At 41.2% G+C, this 17272-nt stretch overlaps 1 protein-coding gene across 1 annotated transcript in view; it reads right to left on the bottom strand.

Annotated features, from left to right (window-relative positions):
- CAP2 (cyclase associated actin cytoskeleton regulatory protein 2) overlaps positions 1-17272 on the bottom strand; it is a 139591-nt gene that overhangs the window by 37200 nt on the left and 85119 nt on the right. Inside the window, exons 5-6 of the mRNA XM_021100214.2 lie at positions 2321-2464; positions 1902-1987 (exon numbers count right to left, since the gene is read on the bottom strand). Coding sequence (XP_020955873.1) covers positions 1902-1987; positions 2321-2464 — 230 coding nt within the window. The remainder of the gene's footprint in view (positions 1-1901; positions 1988-2320; positions 2465-17272) is intronic.

The following is a 17272-nucleotide window of genomic DNA, read 5'->3' as shown; positions in this document are numbered from 1 at the left end:
AAAAATAGTTATGAAAATTTTGAATATGTAATATTGGTCAATGACCTGGAACTACACATTCTATGCAATTTTTTTATACTTCATATAAAATTTGTCTTATAATGTTATTTTCTTTTTTTGTTCAAAGCCTTTTCTTCTGGCTCATATTTTTAGATCTACATTAGTAATATAAAGAGGTGAATTGAAACAACTATCCAGACTATTCAAGTCCTTAAGGTTTTCTCTCTTTCTCTCTTTTTTTTTTTTTTCTTTTTAGGGTTGCACCTGCGGCATATGGAAGTTCCCAGGCTAGGGGTCAAATCGGAGTTGCAGCTGCCATCCTATACCACAATGGCAACACTGGATTCGAGACTCATTTTTGTCCTACACCACAGCTTGTGGTAATGCCAGATCCTTGACCCCCTGAGTGAGATGAGGGATCAAACCTGCATCTTCACAGAGACTATGTTGGGTCCTTAACCTGCTGAGCTACAGCAGGAACTCCCTCAGGTCCTTAAGTAGCCTTCATCTGGACAGTCTGGGTCCCTGAGTGAGATGCAGGAGTCCTGTATGTGCTGACTAATGATCATTTCTGTCCTGTCCCCTTCAGGCTCAGAGGGATTTACACTCGAGCCGAGTGCAGGGGGTGGAACTTTGGTGCTCTTATTTTTACCTCATTCCTTCCCCACGCGATGAGGCATCAGCCACATCACATCCTGCCAGCCGTGGACAAGGCAGCCACGGCATCGTCAGAGGTTGAGGGGTCTCATGACAGCCTTTCAGCAGTTCAGAGACATCTTCCTGGCTAATCAGCTCTGGCCTCTCTCCACTCAGTTCCATTTTTCAATTCTAGCTCCAGTTTGAGGTTTTCTAGGATCTATTACTTGTGCTGGAGAATGTGATGTCCTTTTAAGCTGACTCTCCAGGAAAAACTCCTTGGTTCAGTCTCATCTGTACTTTCTTCCTATCCTGTTTTTTTTTTGTTTGTTTTTTTAAATGGCCACACCTGTGGCAGATGTAAGTTCCCAGGCTGGGGTTTGAACCCTTGACTCTGCAACGACCCAAGCCACTGCAGTTGCATTTTTAATCCCCTGCACCACAAGAGGAACTCGTCATCTGTACTTTCCACAGCACTTTGAACGGTGGCTATTCTTACAGACATCTCTCTGTCCACCCAACTCTATTTCATCTTAACACAATTTCTGGTTTCCCTCTCAATGGCCCGGTTTATTGCTGCTTCTCATCTCTGTTCCTCATTTATGCTTCACTTCCTGAGTTCTCCTTTCTTCTCTCAGCTCACTCACCAACTCTATTTTGATCAATGTAAAAATTTTATCCATTCAGCGCTAGTCTATCAAAAGCCATCCCAGATCTCTCTTGTCATTGTGGGGACACATGATGTGACATGCATTCATGTGGGGAGAGTTTGCTCATTGCCGGAAAACTGAGGCAGACTTTCGAAAATACACATATTATCGGAATCATTGATTTCACATTCCATTTTGCCTTACCTGCCAAAGACAGGATTTTTCCTTAAACTAGCCTTTGAAAGGAAATCAGTAATGAACTAGATTAAGTTTGGGGATACATATCTAACAGTCAATTGAAAATGTGGTCAGGAGTTCCCATTGTGGCTCAGTGGTTAACGAATCCAACTAGGAACCATGAGGTTGGGGGTTCGATCCCTGCCCTTGCTCAGTGGGTTGAGGATCCAGTGTTGCTGTGAGCTGTGATGTAGGTGGCAGACGCGGCTCGGATCCTGTGTTGCTGTGGCTCTGGCGTAGGCCAGTGGCTATAGCTCCGATTAGACCCCTAGCCTGGGAACCTCCATATGCTGCGGGAGCAGCCCTAGAAAAGGCAAAAAGACAAAAAAAAAGAAAAGAAAAGAAAAGAAAATGTGGTCTGTAAAAGAAGGTACATACCTGTGTTTGTAGTCCTTCAAGACCCTGTTAGTATAAAAGGTGGCAGCGTCATTCATCTCCTTGACATAAGGACCAGGTTTGGGGGACTGAGAGAACAGGACCATCACCCAAGCATAGAAGGAAAAAAAAAATAGAGGATAAGAAAGAAAATGCCTTAAAGAAGAAGAGAAGCAATGGAGATGTGGATTTGCAAGCTGGAGGTAAGATGTGCTCTGTAAAGATGAGTGAAACGCTTTCTACATCTCAGAACACAAAGCCCTGAGCCTCTAACAGGGGCAGAAAGAGCTGCTGGGTTCAGCCTGCCAGGGGTCATCCTTCAGTGTAACAGAAGGAGGATGCAGGAGCTGAAAGCAGCCGTGAGTTCTCGAAACCACTCCAGAAACGTGAGGAGGTGCAGGGCGGCGTTCCAGCCAACTCACCACGGCTATCCACCCGAGGGCAGGGATGCTTTCGCTGACGGCGGAGAGATGATTGAACATTTTACTCCCCCGGTTTCTCTCTCTAAAAGTTTGGATCTCCTGGATCTTTTCTGATATTGGTTTCAGGAGCGCAGCCACGTCGTTCTGTAAGCAAACATTGGGCACTGTTACAAGGATCACGGGGTCTCCATCCACGTTGGCCTAAATGGGGGTACTCCGCACTTAACCTCAGGGGCTTTCAGAATAGAGCAGGCTTTTTTTTCTTATAGTAACTGGTTTTTCGTTCTCTGACGTGTGAAAATTAAGCACTGATTTTTTACTTTTTTTTTTTTTCCTTTTAGGGCCGCACCTGTGGCATATGGAAGTTCCCAGGCTAAGGGTCAAACTGGAGATGTAGTGGCCGACCTACATCACAGCCACAGCAATGCAAGCAATGCAAGGGATTTGAGCTGTGTCTGGACCTACACCACAGCTCACGGCAATGCTGGATCCTTAACCCACTGAGCGAGGCCAGGGATCGAACCGGTGTCCTCATGGATATTAGTCAGGTTTGTTACCACTGACTAATGGGAACGAACTCCAGATTTTTTACATTATTAATAATGTCTCCTGAGACATGGAAAAAAAAAAAAAAACAACCCAGCAGTATGACATAGCCCCTGTTTTGGAGACTCCTGCATGGAACACAGTGAAATTGAGTGTAAATCAGTTATATTTTCAAATAGAACACACAGATCACACATCAGAGTAGCACATGCCTGAAATCGGGATGGGTGGATGTTAGCAAAAGGATATCTTCCTATTCCTGTGGGAAAATGATGTGACGGAGGGTCCTTGGGTTTTACGATGACCATAATCCATCTGAAAATGTGGAAATCTTTCACTGAGGTTCTTTGTAAGAAAATGTGATGGCTTACAATATTTATAGGTACCTTAGTCTGGCTTGGCTTTCAACATCCTCCCTGGTCAACTTGGCAGATAACTACTGGTTACTCCTCTCACTTCTGATTAATTAATTCAACAACTAACTTTTCTAGTCACATAAAAAAATGCTGCAAAATTCTGTGAGCTGAGTTACGACCTATCACAGAGATAGGTTCTTGTATCATCTCCCCATAGCATTCTCAACTTTCTTTGGCTTTGAGGGGTTACAAAGTCCACTGATTTATTTTCCCCCAAAGAAAGAGCAACAGTTTGTACTTCAGCTTTGTAAAAGCAGTTGAAGAGGTTTTGGCAGTACTTTCAAAACAGGAAAAAAAAAAAAAAAAAAAAAAAAAAAAGCCCCTTAAAACTTCATTTCTTTAACAGAGACTTTAGAGGTTCTCAACAGAACTACAAGGTTCTCAGCCTTGGCTACATATCAAAATCACAGGGAGCTTTCAAAACAGAGGCCTGGGCCCCGCCTCCAGAGACTCTGGAGGTGGCCTGGGTTGGGGGGTTGGGGTGATTGGAAAAACGCCTGGGTGCAGATTTTAACCACTGCTATGGTGCTAGTTTATTTATTTATGTATTTATGTATTTATTTAGGGCTGCACCCGTGGCATATGGAAGTTCCCAAGCTAGGAGCTGCTGGCCTACATCATAGCCACAGCAACGCCAGATCCAAGCCACGTCTGCAACCTACACCACAGCTCATGGCAACACTGAATCCTTAACCCACCAAAGAGGGCCAGGGATCAAACTTGCATCCTCCTGGATATGAGTTGGGTTCGTTACCACTGGGCCACAATGGGAACTCCACCATGGTGTTAGTTTAACACCCTAAAGGATAGTTTTTTCTGTCAAGGACAGAAAACCCGTAGGGAAGAAATAACTTTCTGCTGCTGTGGTTTACAGACCTCTCTTCTCCTTGACCCCTGTAAGATGCTCTCCCCTGAAAGAAACTGCATAAGGGCTTGGCAATTAGAATGACCTTGGTTCCAATCTCTGCTCTACCACTTACTACCTATGTAACCTTGAGCAAATTATTTAACCAGAGCCTTGGTCTCCTTATCTATAAATCAGAGCTAATAATATCTTCAGCTTTTAGGGAGTTTCCTTTGTGGCTCAGCAGTTAACAAACCCAACTAGGATCCGTGAGGATGCGGGTTCCTCGATTCCTGGCCTTGCTCAGTGGGTTAAGGATCCAGCATTGCTGCGAGCTATGGTGTAGGTCACAGAAGTGGCTCGGATCTCTCACTGCTGTGGCTGTGGCGTAGGCCAGCAGCTACAGTTCCGATTTGAACCCTAGCCTGGGAACTCACATATGCCGCAGGTGTGGCCCTAAAAAGCCAAAAAAAAAAAAAAAAAAAAAAAAAAGAATACCTACCTAATACCAACAGATTTTAGGCTACAGGACAGGTGGCATTTTAAAACTCTGGCACATGGGATATACACAAAAAATGGAAGTGATTACTATTATTACTATTATGCAATTAGCTCGGACTGGGGTTAAAAGGATGTCCTCTATAATATGTAATATTCATCTGCTTCAAACAAATGACTGTATATTTAAGATAAGAGAGACTCCCAATAAACATCCATGTAGGCTAACAGGATTTCAGAGTTAAAGGAGTTTAAATTAGGTCATCTAGGTCAATTTTTTGACAGACTCACCTGAGTAGATCACAATTAATATTTTATTTTTTGTATTTTTAGGGCTGCACGCACGGCATATGGAGGTTCCCAGGCTAGGGGTCTAATCGGAGCTGTTGCTGCTGGCCTATGTCACAGCCACGGCAGCACCAGATCTGGGCTGCGTCTTCGACCTACACCACAGCTCATGGCAAAGCCAGATCCTTAACCCACTGAGTGAAGTCAGGAGTCGAACCCGCAACCTCATGGTTCCCAGTCGATTCGTTTCCACTATGCCACAACGGGAACTCCTCAATTAATATTTTAAAAAGTAACTGAAATAGAGTAGAAAATATCACAGGGCAATTTACATGTAATAAAGGTGGCCATTTTTTTTTTAAATTAACCTTTCAGTTATATAGTGTTTGTGTGCATGCATGTGTGCTGGGCTACAAAAAAAAATGCATTTCTTTTTATGAATCTCAGCCTAAAAGTTTGAGAAGCATGGATCTAATCCAATTCTCCCATTTTACATAATTGGGATATAAGCTCAGAGTTAATTTACTAAGATCAGTTTTCAAGTGTTCATAGCCCTGCAGCTAGAACCCAGGTCTCTGGTGAGACAATTTTCAGAAAATCGTGCTTTTAGCTCTCTACACACAGGTAGATAGCAAGGTTAGGGGAAGGTAAAGGGAAGAGATTCAGAGCTCAGGGCTGGATGAGAGTGCTTGGGTTCAAGCCCTTGCAATTCAGTGTACTAAGCTCTAGAACTTTACACAAATTGCCAAACTTGTCCATGATTCCATGACTGTGTCTGCAAAATACTGTTGATAATAGTGCCTACTTCACATGGCTGTTAGAAAGAGTAAATGGGAGAGACTGGCTGTGCTTGGTAGGGAGTCAGCTATGTTATGAGTGCTCTACAAACAGTTAATTGATCTCCAAAGTATCTGTCAGTTCAAAAGTCTCTAAGGGACCAGATTCACCGACCTGTTCTTTCTTATCACTGATGTGCAAATGCAAGACAAATATTTCCCTAATTGAGATCTCCAGATGAACAAAGGCATGTTTTTGTTTGGGAAAAACAGAAAGAAATACAGGGAAAGAAAGCAAAGTATTCAAAGTTCTTAGTGGACTTTTTTTTTTTTTTTTTTTTTTTGCATTTTATTGAGAAATAATTGACATACATTCCTGTATAAGTTTAAGGTGGAAATATATGCAAATCAAACAAGCTTGATAGTTTGATTTGCATATATTGTGAAATGGTTACCGAAATAGGCTTAGGCTTAGTTAATATGCATCATCTCATCCAGATACAATAAAAAGAAAAGGAAAACATCTCTCCATGCGATGCAAACTCTTAGGATCTACACCTGTAACAACTCTCCTGTATCACACAGCAGTGTTAACTACAGTTATTGTGTTGTAATTACATCCCTAGTACTTATTTATCTCGTAATTGAAAGTTTATATCTTTTGACCATCTTCCTCCTACCTCCCCTCCCCCCAGCCTCCACTGGTAAAACCACAATGTACTTTCTTTAAGCTTGATGGGTTTCTCCTTCTTTCTTTCTGTTTTATTTTTTTGATTCTACATATAAGTGACATCATATAGCATTTGTCTTTCTCAGACTTATTTCACTTAGCATAATGCCTTCGAGGTCAGGGGACTTTTAAAATTCTTCCACACTGAAGGAGGAGGGAAGATGAAAATGGTTGCTGCAGAAGCCAACCAAGTCTCGTGGAAAATTCATGAATGCCTTCCCATCTTCTCACTTTCCCTTCTGGCCATTACAAAGAAAAGGTCTTATAGATTTGACAGGAAGATCCTGAATCAGGGTTGTTATGGGCTGAACTGTGTCCTTCCCAGATTCAAGTTTTGAAGTCCTAAACTCTCATACTTTAGTATTTTTTTTAATAGTTGTACAACGATCATCACAACCAAATTTTATAGCATTTTCATCCCAAACCTCCAGTGCATCCTCCCCACACCCAACCTGTCTCATTTGGAAAACATAAGTTTTTCAACATCTGTGAGTCAGTGTCTGTTCTGCAAAGAAGTTCATTGTGTCCTCTTTTTAGATTCCACATGTAAGTGATAGCACTTGATGTTGGTGTCTCACTGTCTGATTGACTTCACTTAGCATGATTATTTCTAGGTCCATCCATGCTGCTGCAAATGCTGTTATTTCTTTCCTTTTAATGGCTGAGTAATATTCCATTGTGTATCTGTACCACATCTTCTTTATCCCCTCCTCTGTTGATAGACATTTAGGTTGTTTCCATGTCTTGGCTATTGTATATAGTGCTGCAATGAACACTGGAGTGCATGTATCTTTTCAAGTTGTGGTTTTCTCTGGATAGATGCCCAGTTTGGAAGTAGGATCCTTAAAGAGGTAATGAGGTTGAACCCTAACCTAATATGACATATGCCCTTATAAGAAGAGGAGATGAAGCTATAGACACAAGGGAAGACTAGGTGAGGACACAGGGAGAAGACAGCCATCTACAAGCCAAAGAGAGAGGCTTCAGAAGAACCAACCATGCTGACACCTTGCTCCAGAACTGGACTACCAAGCTCCAGAATTGTGAGAAAATACAGTTCTGCTTTTTAAGCCACCCAGTCCATGGTACTTTATTCTGGCAACACTAACAAACTAATATGAGGTTTAATGACAGTACAGGAAAAGCAAAAACACCCTCAAACCCTTAACAACATTAAAACAAACAAAACCCTTGGAGTTCTTGCTGTGGCTCAGCAGTTTATGAACCTGAATAGGATCTATGAGGATTTGGGTTCGATCCCTGGCCCTGCTCAGTGGGTAAAGGACCTGGCATTGCCATGAGCTGCAGTGTAGGCTAAAGACACGGCTCGGATCCAGTGTTGCTGTGGCTGTGGTATAGGCCAGCAGCTATAACTCCTATTTGACCCCTAGCCTGGGAACTTCCCTATGCTGCAGGTGCAGCCCTAAAATATCAACAAACAAACAAACAAAAAACTCAAAACCCCTCTAAACATTTGCTGCTCCAAATACAACTCTTCCATGTTGGGTAATGGCTGCCAAGAGTCAGGTTTAAATATCCTCCTTGGAATTTCACTCTTTAGAAAGGAAACGTTTTCCTGTTCAAAGGTTTCTTTTTAGTCCAAATTCAACACCCAGTCAAAGGCATGTTATTTAGGTTTTCCCAGAAGGCTGATGATTTTTTTTTTTCTTTTTTTTTGGTCTTTTTGCTTTTTCTACGGCTGCTCCTGTGACATATGGAGGTTCCCAGGCTAGGGGTCTAATTGGAGCTGTTGTCGCTGGCCTACACCAGAGCCACAGCAACATGAGGTCTGAGCCATGTCTGTGAGCTACACCACAGCTCACGGCAATGCCAGATCCTTAACCCACTAAGCAAGGCCAGGGATCGAACCTGTGACCTCATGGTTCCTACTCGGATTCGTTAACCACCGCGCCACGAGAGGAACTCCAGGAGATGATTTTTAATTATGGCAACACTACTAAAAAGCATCCTCTTTTTCTTCAACAATTTGCTCGGCCATGATGTTCTTGATGCAATGACATTTTTGAGAAAGGCCAGGATATCTGAATTGTGAGTGATATCTGGCCTATTGCCCCAAGGGGAAAAAGAACCAGAAACTGTGTATTCACAATGTTGGGTAGATTTATTAAGGCCATCTTTGTTTATCTCTAACTTCCCAAGAACAAACTCTAAACTTTGAGGAGACAGCGTATTCTGGAAGATATTTTATATTGGTTATCTGATGAAAGCACCATAAAGACTGAGAAAGTTTCCTTTTGCCTTAGTTTGGCAATTGCATGAATAAGTGTCCTCATTAAAAAAAAAAAAAAAAAAAGCAATGCCGAGAGGACTAAGTACAACGGCTTTTTGCACAACCCTAATAAACAGTACGGCTTTTATTCTGTGCCAAAAGATTTCTTATGTACTTTGAAGGAGGCTTACATTCTCCAGCTCATCCTGAACTTTCACAGCTGGAATCAAAAACAGAGAAAGAACATTAGAGTTAGGGTGTGATTTCCATCAAGGCGGATGGTGTGGGATGTCAGAGGAGAAGCAAATGGGGGGGGGTATTACCGGTACTTCCACCTGGAAGGAGCATGTATTAAGCATATTCAATAAACACAGGTTGAATTGCACTGATGTCAATTAACATTGCAAAAGAGCTCTCCACTGATAGGAGGTAAATTTCAGAGGCATTCTGGGTATTTTCAGTGGAATGCATTGGTGGTGGCTCTTCAGGCACAGGTAGAAGCTAGTGTGCTTTGGAATGACTTCAAATTGGCCAATTTTACATAGGTCTCAGCTGGACTTTTTCCTTTCTTTTCTTTTTTTTTTTTTTTTTTTGCTTTTTAGGGCTGCACCCTCAACGTATTGAAGTCCCCAGGCTAGGGGTCTAATCGGAGCTACAGCTGCCAACCTACGCCACAGCCAAAGCCACAGCAACTTGGGACCCAAGCCTTGTCTGTGACCTACTCTGCAGCTCAGAGCAATGCTGGATTCCTGCTCCATTGAGCAAGGCCAGGGACTGAACCCATATTCTTGTGGATACCAGCTGGATTTCTGCTGAGCCACAAAGGGAACTCCTATTTTATTAAACTTAGCACTTAGGTTTCTTTTATTCTGAGAGACAGTCCCCTGAAAGAAAATCATTTTTTGGGGGTTTCCATCAGGGCTCAGTGGAAACAAATCTGACTGGTAACCAGCCATGAAGACACAGGTTGGATTCCTGGTCTCACTCAGTGGGTTAAGGATCTGGTGTTGCTGTGAGCTGTGGTGTAGGCCAGCAGCTGTAGCTCTGATTCAACCCCTAGCCTGGGAACCTCCATATGGTGTGGGTATGGCCCTGAAAAGACAAAACAAAAATGAAAACAATATTTTTTCAAGACTCACATGAAGATGAGCTGAAAAATCTTTCCTGCCCCCCCAGGTTTCTGTGGCCTTAACAGAAGGTCAAAAGAGCCAAAATGGAGGTGATGCATTGTGAACTGCAAGGTTCAGCAAATGTTTCCCAGGGTTACATTAGCTTGATGGGACTGTACTTTGGAGAGGACTTCAGGACGCCATGTCTTTATGACCCTAGTTTCTGCTTTAAAGTTGAAGAATTGAGACGCATTATCAGCTTCATCTCAGTTTAGCTCCAGAAATAATTGTTTTGCAGAAAGTAAAATTAAAGAGCTTTATCAGCGTGCTTTGTAGAAACTTTACCCAAAAAGGAAAACCAAATTCCCACTCATACTGTTTTGCAAGGAATGGAACAAACTCTGGGAGTTTGACCTCAAAGATGTGTCATTGAGTAAAACGAAATAAGCTTGTTATTTCTGGAATCCACTCTTATTATGTGGTTCTACATCAGGTAGAAAATGCCATTATTTCTTTTAATTTTTTTTTTTTTTCTGATAACTTGCTTTTTGGGAAACACTGGGAAATACAGGTGGAAAAACATAAGTAAACAATAAATATCCTTAATTCCACATGGTTTTTTTTTTCTCGTAGATATATTAGAATTGTCTTCAAAAATGATAATAATTACTTTTAAAATAATAGCTATTGGAGTTCCTATTGTAGCACAGTGGAAACGAATCTAACTCATAACCATGAGGTTGTGGGTTCAATCCCTAGCCTCAGTGTAACTGAATCACCATGCTGTATAGGAGAAAATTGACAGAACACTGTAAACCAGCTATAATGAAAAAAAAAATCATTATATTAAAAAAAAAAAAAAAAGAATCCTGCATTGCTGTGAGCTGTGGTGTAGCCTGATGAGGCTTGGATCCCATGTTGCAGTGCCTGTGGTGTAGGTTGGTGGCAACAGCTCTAATTCAATCCCTAGCCTGGGAACCTCTATATGCTGCTCCATATGCTGTGGGTGAGGGACTAAAAGGCAAAAAAAAAAAAAAAAAAAAAAAAAATATATATATATATATATATATAGTAATAATAATAATAATAGCTAATAAGACCAAAAAGAATAGTCTTAATAGTTGAATTCAAGCAGTTCAATTAAAACAAGCAAACACAAAAATAAATAAAAATCCATCAATATATTGGCAAGTTCTGTGGAACTCTATCATTTTTAGAAGTGATGTTTTAAATGTAAAGACTACAAAGGCATTACTGTTACAACTCAGGCAGACTTAACGGCATTAAAGTAAAAGTCGGACTTTTTAATATTTGGATCCCACCTACATTAAAAAAATTCTAAGAAAGCGCAAATAAAGCAGTACATTTTAGCCAACCATACTACCGAGTATCAATCACTATTTTTTGGCTTACGTGTTTTTGTACAAAGTTTTACCAGCGGATTCCATTTGAGTGCATATGCATATAAGCATATGAATATACTGCACAGAAAACATATGGAAATATATACACCTATTTTTTCTAATACATAATGCATTTCTTTTGTAACAAAGGGAAACGTTTTAAAAACTTATTAACTGGGAGTTCCCGTCGTGGCGCAGTGGTTAACGAATCCGACTAGGAACCATGAGGTTGCGGGTTCGGTCCCTGCCCTTGCTCAGTGGGTTAAGGATCCGGCGTTGCCGTGAGCTGTGGTGTAGGTTGCAGATGCGGCTCGGATCCTGCGTTGCTGTGGCTCTGGCATAGGCCGGTGGCTACAGCTCCGACTCAACCCCTAGCCTGGGAACCTCCATATGCCGCAGGAGCAGCCCAAGAAATAGCAACAACAACAACAACAACAACAACAACAAATTAAAAAAAAATAAAAAATAAATAAATTAAAAAAAAAAACTCATTAGCTGGTTTTATACAATTCGTAGTAGAAAGAATTTCATATGGGTGCTATTAAATTTATAGATATCAAAAATATTAATAAGACTCTTTCTTAACATGAGGGTAGTAGCTTCAAGAAAACATGTTCAGAAATTATCAGAACGAATTATTCAAATGATAGTAGTTAAAATTTTCTCAAGCAAAGGTTATCTAAATCAGGATGAAGTTTGCTTCTTCTTTCTTTTTTTTTTCCAAGAAGCATACTAAATACTTTATTAGTAGACAAGTTTCTGGAAGAACCAAAGTAAGCAGTTTCACATTAACTTTTCTCAGATAGGATGGGGTTGACTTGGAATTTTTACAATAATATTAAATCCATTAGTGCCGTCAATTGTTTCCACATTACCAAAACATACTAATGAAATAGTTTTTAAAGCTTTATGACTGTGCAAACTATTGTAAACCATTGGAACCCCTGAAAAACAGTAACCTAAAAATATGAACAACCTTTAATTCTAAACTTTGAGGTTTTTTTTAGTGATTTTTTTACCTCATTTAAAATATCACAGTAACAATCTGAAAATAAAATTAAAATCAAGAAAAATCCCATTTACAGTATCATCAAGACAAATAAAATACTTGGGAATAAACTTTATAAAAGGGATACAAAACTTATACTCTGAAAAGTGTAAAATATTGTACAAGGAAATTAAAGAAGCCCTAAATAAATGAGGGCATTTCATATTAATGGAACAAAATCAATATTCTTAAGATGGCAATACTCCCCAACTGATCTACTAATTCAATGCAATCCCTATCAAAATTCCAACAATTTTTTTTTTTATGCCAGGAGTTCCCATTGTGGCTCAGTGGTAATGAACCACTTAGTATCCATGAGGACATAGGTTCGATCCCTGGCCTCGATCAGGGGGTTAAGGATCCGGCATTGCTATGAGTTGTGATGTAGGTCACAGATGCACCTCGGATCCTACATTGCTGCGGCTGTGCTGTAGGCCAGCAGCTGCAGCTCCTATTTGGCCCCTAGCCTGGGAACTTCCATATGCTGCCCATGTGGCCCTAAAAAGAAAAAATAAAAAAAGGCAAAGCTTATCCTCAATTTCTCAATTTCATATGGAATCACAAGTGATTTCTAATAGTCAAGACAAGAGTGAAAAAGAAGTTTAAAGCTGGAAGACTCCTACTTTCCAATATCATAACTTACTACAAAGATACAACATCGAAACAATGTGGTACTGGCATACAGAACGATGGAATGGAATGGAGCATCAAGAAATGAACCCATTAACATCTATGATCAATTAATTTAGGATGAAGTTTACTTCAAAATATGGCATTTAGGCATATTCTAATAAATGAAGCAATTGTTTTCACCATGTTAAGTCAAGAGCAAAGACTTTTAATCAGAAATGTTAATTTGAGTTAACTTGCTTTGGTGCAACTGTAGGTATTTCTTTAGGCTAATTTCCCTTCATTGTTCTTACATAAAAATTTTCTACTGTTCCAAAAAGTTTTGGTGGCTTCAGAATATGCCTCATGATAATACTTCCAGAAACATCTGTACATTTAAGACAACTTGAAAATTTAAGACATTTACAAAACTATCACAGAAGTCAATCTAAATAAATGAAATGGAGTTCCTATTGTGGTTCAGCAGTAACGAACCTGACTAGTATTCGTGAGGATTCAGGTTCAATCCCTGACCTCACTAAGTGGGTTAAGGATCCGGCATTGCTGTGAGGTGTGGTATAGGTCACAAACGTGGCTTGGATCCTGCTTTGCTGTGCCTGTGGTAGGCAGGCAGCTGCAGCTCCAAATCGACCCCTAGCCTGGGAATGTCCATAGGCTGTGGGGGCAGACCCCTCCCCCCAAAAAAAATATATAAAGAAAAAAATATATAAAGAAAATCATCCATGATGAGTAAAAGGAATGACCTGCTTTTGAGAATGAACTGCATTGTCCTGATACCTACAAGAGCAGACTCCAACATGTATAAACTCCTACTTAAATTTTCAGTGCAAATCTATGAACCCACATTTTCCCCAGTAATAACATTAAGACAAATGATTTCAGGCATACAGAAAGGCACAGAAAATAATAATAATAGGCACCCATGTACATGAAACACAGTTTACTATTGCATGGAGGCCTAGGAACTCCCCCATGATATCTCTTTGCTGACATTTGCGAGGACAGCTGGAAATGCAGAGGTCTGAAGCCTGGGACATAGAGTTATTCGGATAGGACCTTCGGGGTGGCACTGATCGGAGCTACAGCTGCCAACCTTACGCCACAGCCAAAGCCATAGCCACTTGGGACCCAGGCCTTGTCTGTGACCTACTCCACACCTCACAGCAATGCTAGATGCCTGATTCACTGAGCAAGGCCAGGGATTGAACCCATATTCTTGTGGATACTAGTCAGATTTCTGCTGAGCCACAAAGGAAACTCCTATTTTTTTAAACTTATCACTCAGGTTTCTTTTATTCTGAGACATTTCTCTCATAAGGGTAGAACAGTTGGAGACTGGGCATTTTTAGTGTAACGTCTCTTTTGCAAAAGCAGTCAGCAAATCACAGGCTAAAGAGTCTTCTCCAAGGTCATTTTCTTACTCTTCAGATAACAGTTTACACTGTTGCTTATCAATATATTTTAACTTCTTGGAACCATTCAAAGCCTTATTTAGGATCCGGGGGCCGCTGACCCAGTGAAAAATGGACACTCCTTTGTCAGTTTCCACTTTCTGTTTCTTGTCTTTGCTACTATTCACAGATAATGAGCTTTATCTCTCATCATTTCTTGTTTTTTTGTGCTGCAGGATTTGGGGAGATATTCACTTTAAAACCTACAATTTATTCACCAGAACAAGAACACGGTTCGAGAACAAGAACACAGTTTGGCTGATGTGATATGTGGGCCACGATTTTCTCTAAGCTCTCGGTGTTGGTCTCAGAAGGGTAGGTAGGGAACGTCAACAAATTTGATGGAAACCTAAATGTCTACACAGGGACCCACAACAGGGACCCATCTAATCTCCTGACTCTTGCTGCAACTACAGAGGTCAGGAGACGATAAAAAACAAACAAAAGGGAGTCCCCCTTATGGCTCAGTGGAAATGCATCTGACTAGAATCCATGAGGACTCAGGTTTGATCCCTGGCCTCGCTCAGTGGGTTAAGGATCTGGTGTTGCTGTAAGCTGAGGTGTGGGTCACAGATGTGGTTCGGATCCTGCCTTGCTGTGGCTGTGGTGTAGGTCAGAAGCTGTAGCTCTGATTCAACCCCTAGCCTGGGAACCTCCATATGCCACAGGTGCAGCCCTAAAAAAAAGACTTAACATTAACTGCTCCTCAGACTGAGACGGACAGTTCTCATGATGGTTGCTCTAAGAGGACGAGTCTTTCACTGACAGCGCAGGAAGAGAACAGTCCAGTCAGAGAAAACATACCTTTTCCATTCAGGCATCGCTGCACAGGCTAACAACTGAACCTGGGACACACATGACCCTCCAGTTCTCTCTCCTGTATGATTGCACTTGACAAAAAGTGTTCATGGCAGGGACATGGGATTAGCTAGCTTATTGGCAATCCAGGAAGGAAGCAGTGGGTCAATAGTGGCGTTGACAGAAACATACAAAATCATGGCAGAGAGAAACCAGAAGAAAAAATTAAGTTGAAAATCAAAAACTTAACCTGGTTACCCAGCATAAGCATGAGAAAACACTGGATGACCGACAAGAATCTCACCTCATATTTTGTTATTGTTTCAGCTCCTTTTATGGACCCAGCTGAAAAGACATCAAACCTTCCCCCTCTCCGGGTAGGTACCATTTGGCTTCTGACAGTGGTGAATTTTATAATCACCTATAATTTTACTTTATGGGATTTTGAGCATTAAAGCTGAACAGTAGATCTGACTGTGCTTTACTTAAACACACAGGGACCTTACCAACAATTTCTAGGGATATAAATAGGAGAGAACAGCCAAAGCCATTCAAATTCACCAGCTTCGTAAAATCTAAAATAATACAGTGTAATCAGAACTTCTCTGAGACAGAAAAAAAAACCTGAACTGCTATAATTTTTTTTTTTTTTTTTAGGGCTGTACCCAGCCCAGGGAAGTTCCCAGGCCGGGAGTTGAATCAGAGCTGCAGCTGCCAACCTATGCCAGCCACAGCCACAGTAACACCAGATCCAAGCTGAGTCTGCAACCTACACCGCAGCTCAAGGCACTGCCAGATCCTTTAATCCACTGAGTGAGGACAGGGATCGTACCTGAATCCTCATCAATACTAGTCAGGTTCTTAACAGGCTGAGCCACAACAGGAACTCCATGAACTGCTATGCATTTTTTAAACTTAAGTATAATTGATTTATAATGTGTTAGTTTCTGGTGGACAGCATAGTGATTCAGTTATACATACATATTTATATTCTTTCCCATTATAGATTATTACAAGATATTGAATATAGCTCCCTGTGCTATACCATAGAACTTTGTTGGTTATCTATTTTATACATAGTAGTTTGGATCTGCTAATTCCAAATTCCAAATTTATCCCCACCCCCCAGCTCCCACTGCAGCCCCATACATTTTTTTTCCTACCAACATTTATTGAGCACGGACTGTAGGCCAGACCCCAGGTTGACTGGTTTTCTCCAGGTGTGTTTGCTGTCTAATGATAAATCTCAGTTTAAACAACCAAAGCCACCCTGCGAGGGATCCCTGCCCAGTCAACTGCATTTGCTAAGGTGTTTTCTTTCCCCTGGATAAGTGGCCCAGGGGAGAGGGATGGCCAGATCTTTTCTCTGAGATTCATTGAGTCAAAAGACGGCTGAGATGACAGAAATCTATAGTTTCTGGTTCAACCTCAGGAGGTGAAAAAAAATGTCAACAACTTCCCTGCACGTCTTCAAATATCCCAAAGGGTCACTTTACCATTTTTGAGCTCCAACTGTCCTTCATCAGAAATCATCTTTCTCCTCTAAGGTTAGCACCACCTTGTAAAGATTCTACCATTTGCTGTTCTCCAGAGCAGTGCTTCCCATAGCGCATCCAGCAGTGGCCCGGCCCCAGTTGGGTGAACAGACAGTGTTTCCTGGTCCACGGAATTTGAGAGAATTCTGCACATGGCCCTTCTCTTTTGGTGAGTCATGAGTCCCTGCAGAACACTAAAGGAGTTACTACAGAAACCCATTTAACTTGTTTAATGTTTAACCTGATGTTTCTCAAATTTTTTTTTCCCCAAAGAACCTTTCATCCCCACCCCAGTTGTGCAGAGAACTCATATTTTGTAGAACAGACTCAGGGAAAGGTTGCTAGCCGAAGCCTGTGAAGTGGCTTCAGGGAGTCACGGGGAGCTTGCTGGGCAGCTCACTGGGTATTCATCTGTCCGCTTCCTCTCCAGTTATTTTTGCTCATTACCATGGAAACACTTTCAAGGGCCTTTAATGGAGGCAAAGAAGTCTCTTCTCTCTCACTTCTCTCTCTCTCTCTCTCTCACACACACACACACACACACAGAGTTGTTTTCAGGAGCTATAATAATCTTTGAGAGGACTGCTGGCACAACCTCTCCCTCTCCACTGAGATTCTATCTTCTGTTGCTGCCTTACAGTCAGTCTTTT

This window comes from Sus scrofa, chromosome 7 (genome assembly GCF_054392235.1).
Source record: "Sus scrofa isolate SSC_HxYL_T2T_F1_AM1 chromosome 7, Sscrofa_HxYL_maternal_Yorkshire_Landrace_v2.0, whole genome shotgun sequence".
Taxonomy (NCBI): domain Eukaryota; kingdom Metazoa; phylum Chordata; class Mammalia; order Artiodactyla; family Suidae; genus Sus; species Sus scrofa.
The sequence above is the reverse complement of the archived record's forward strand: the minus strand, read 5'-3'. Positions and strand labels throughout refer to the sequence as shown.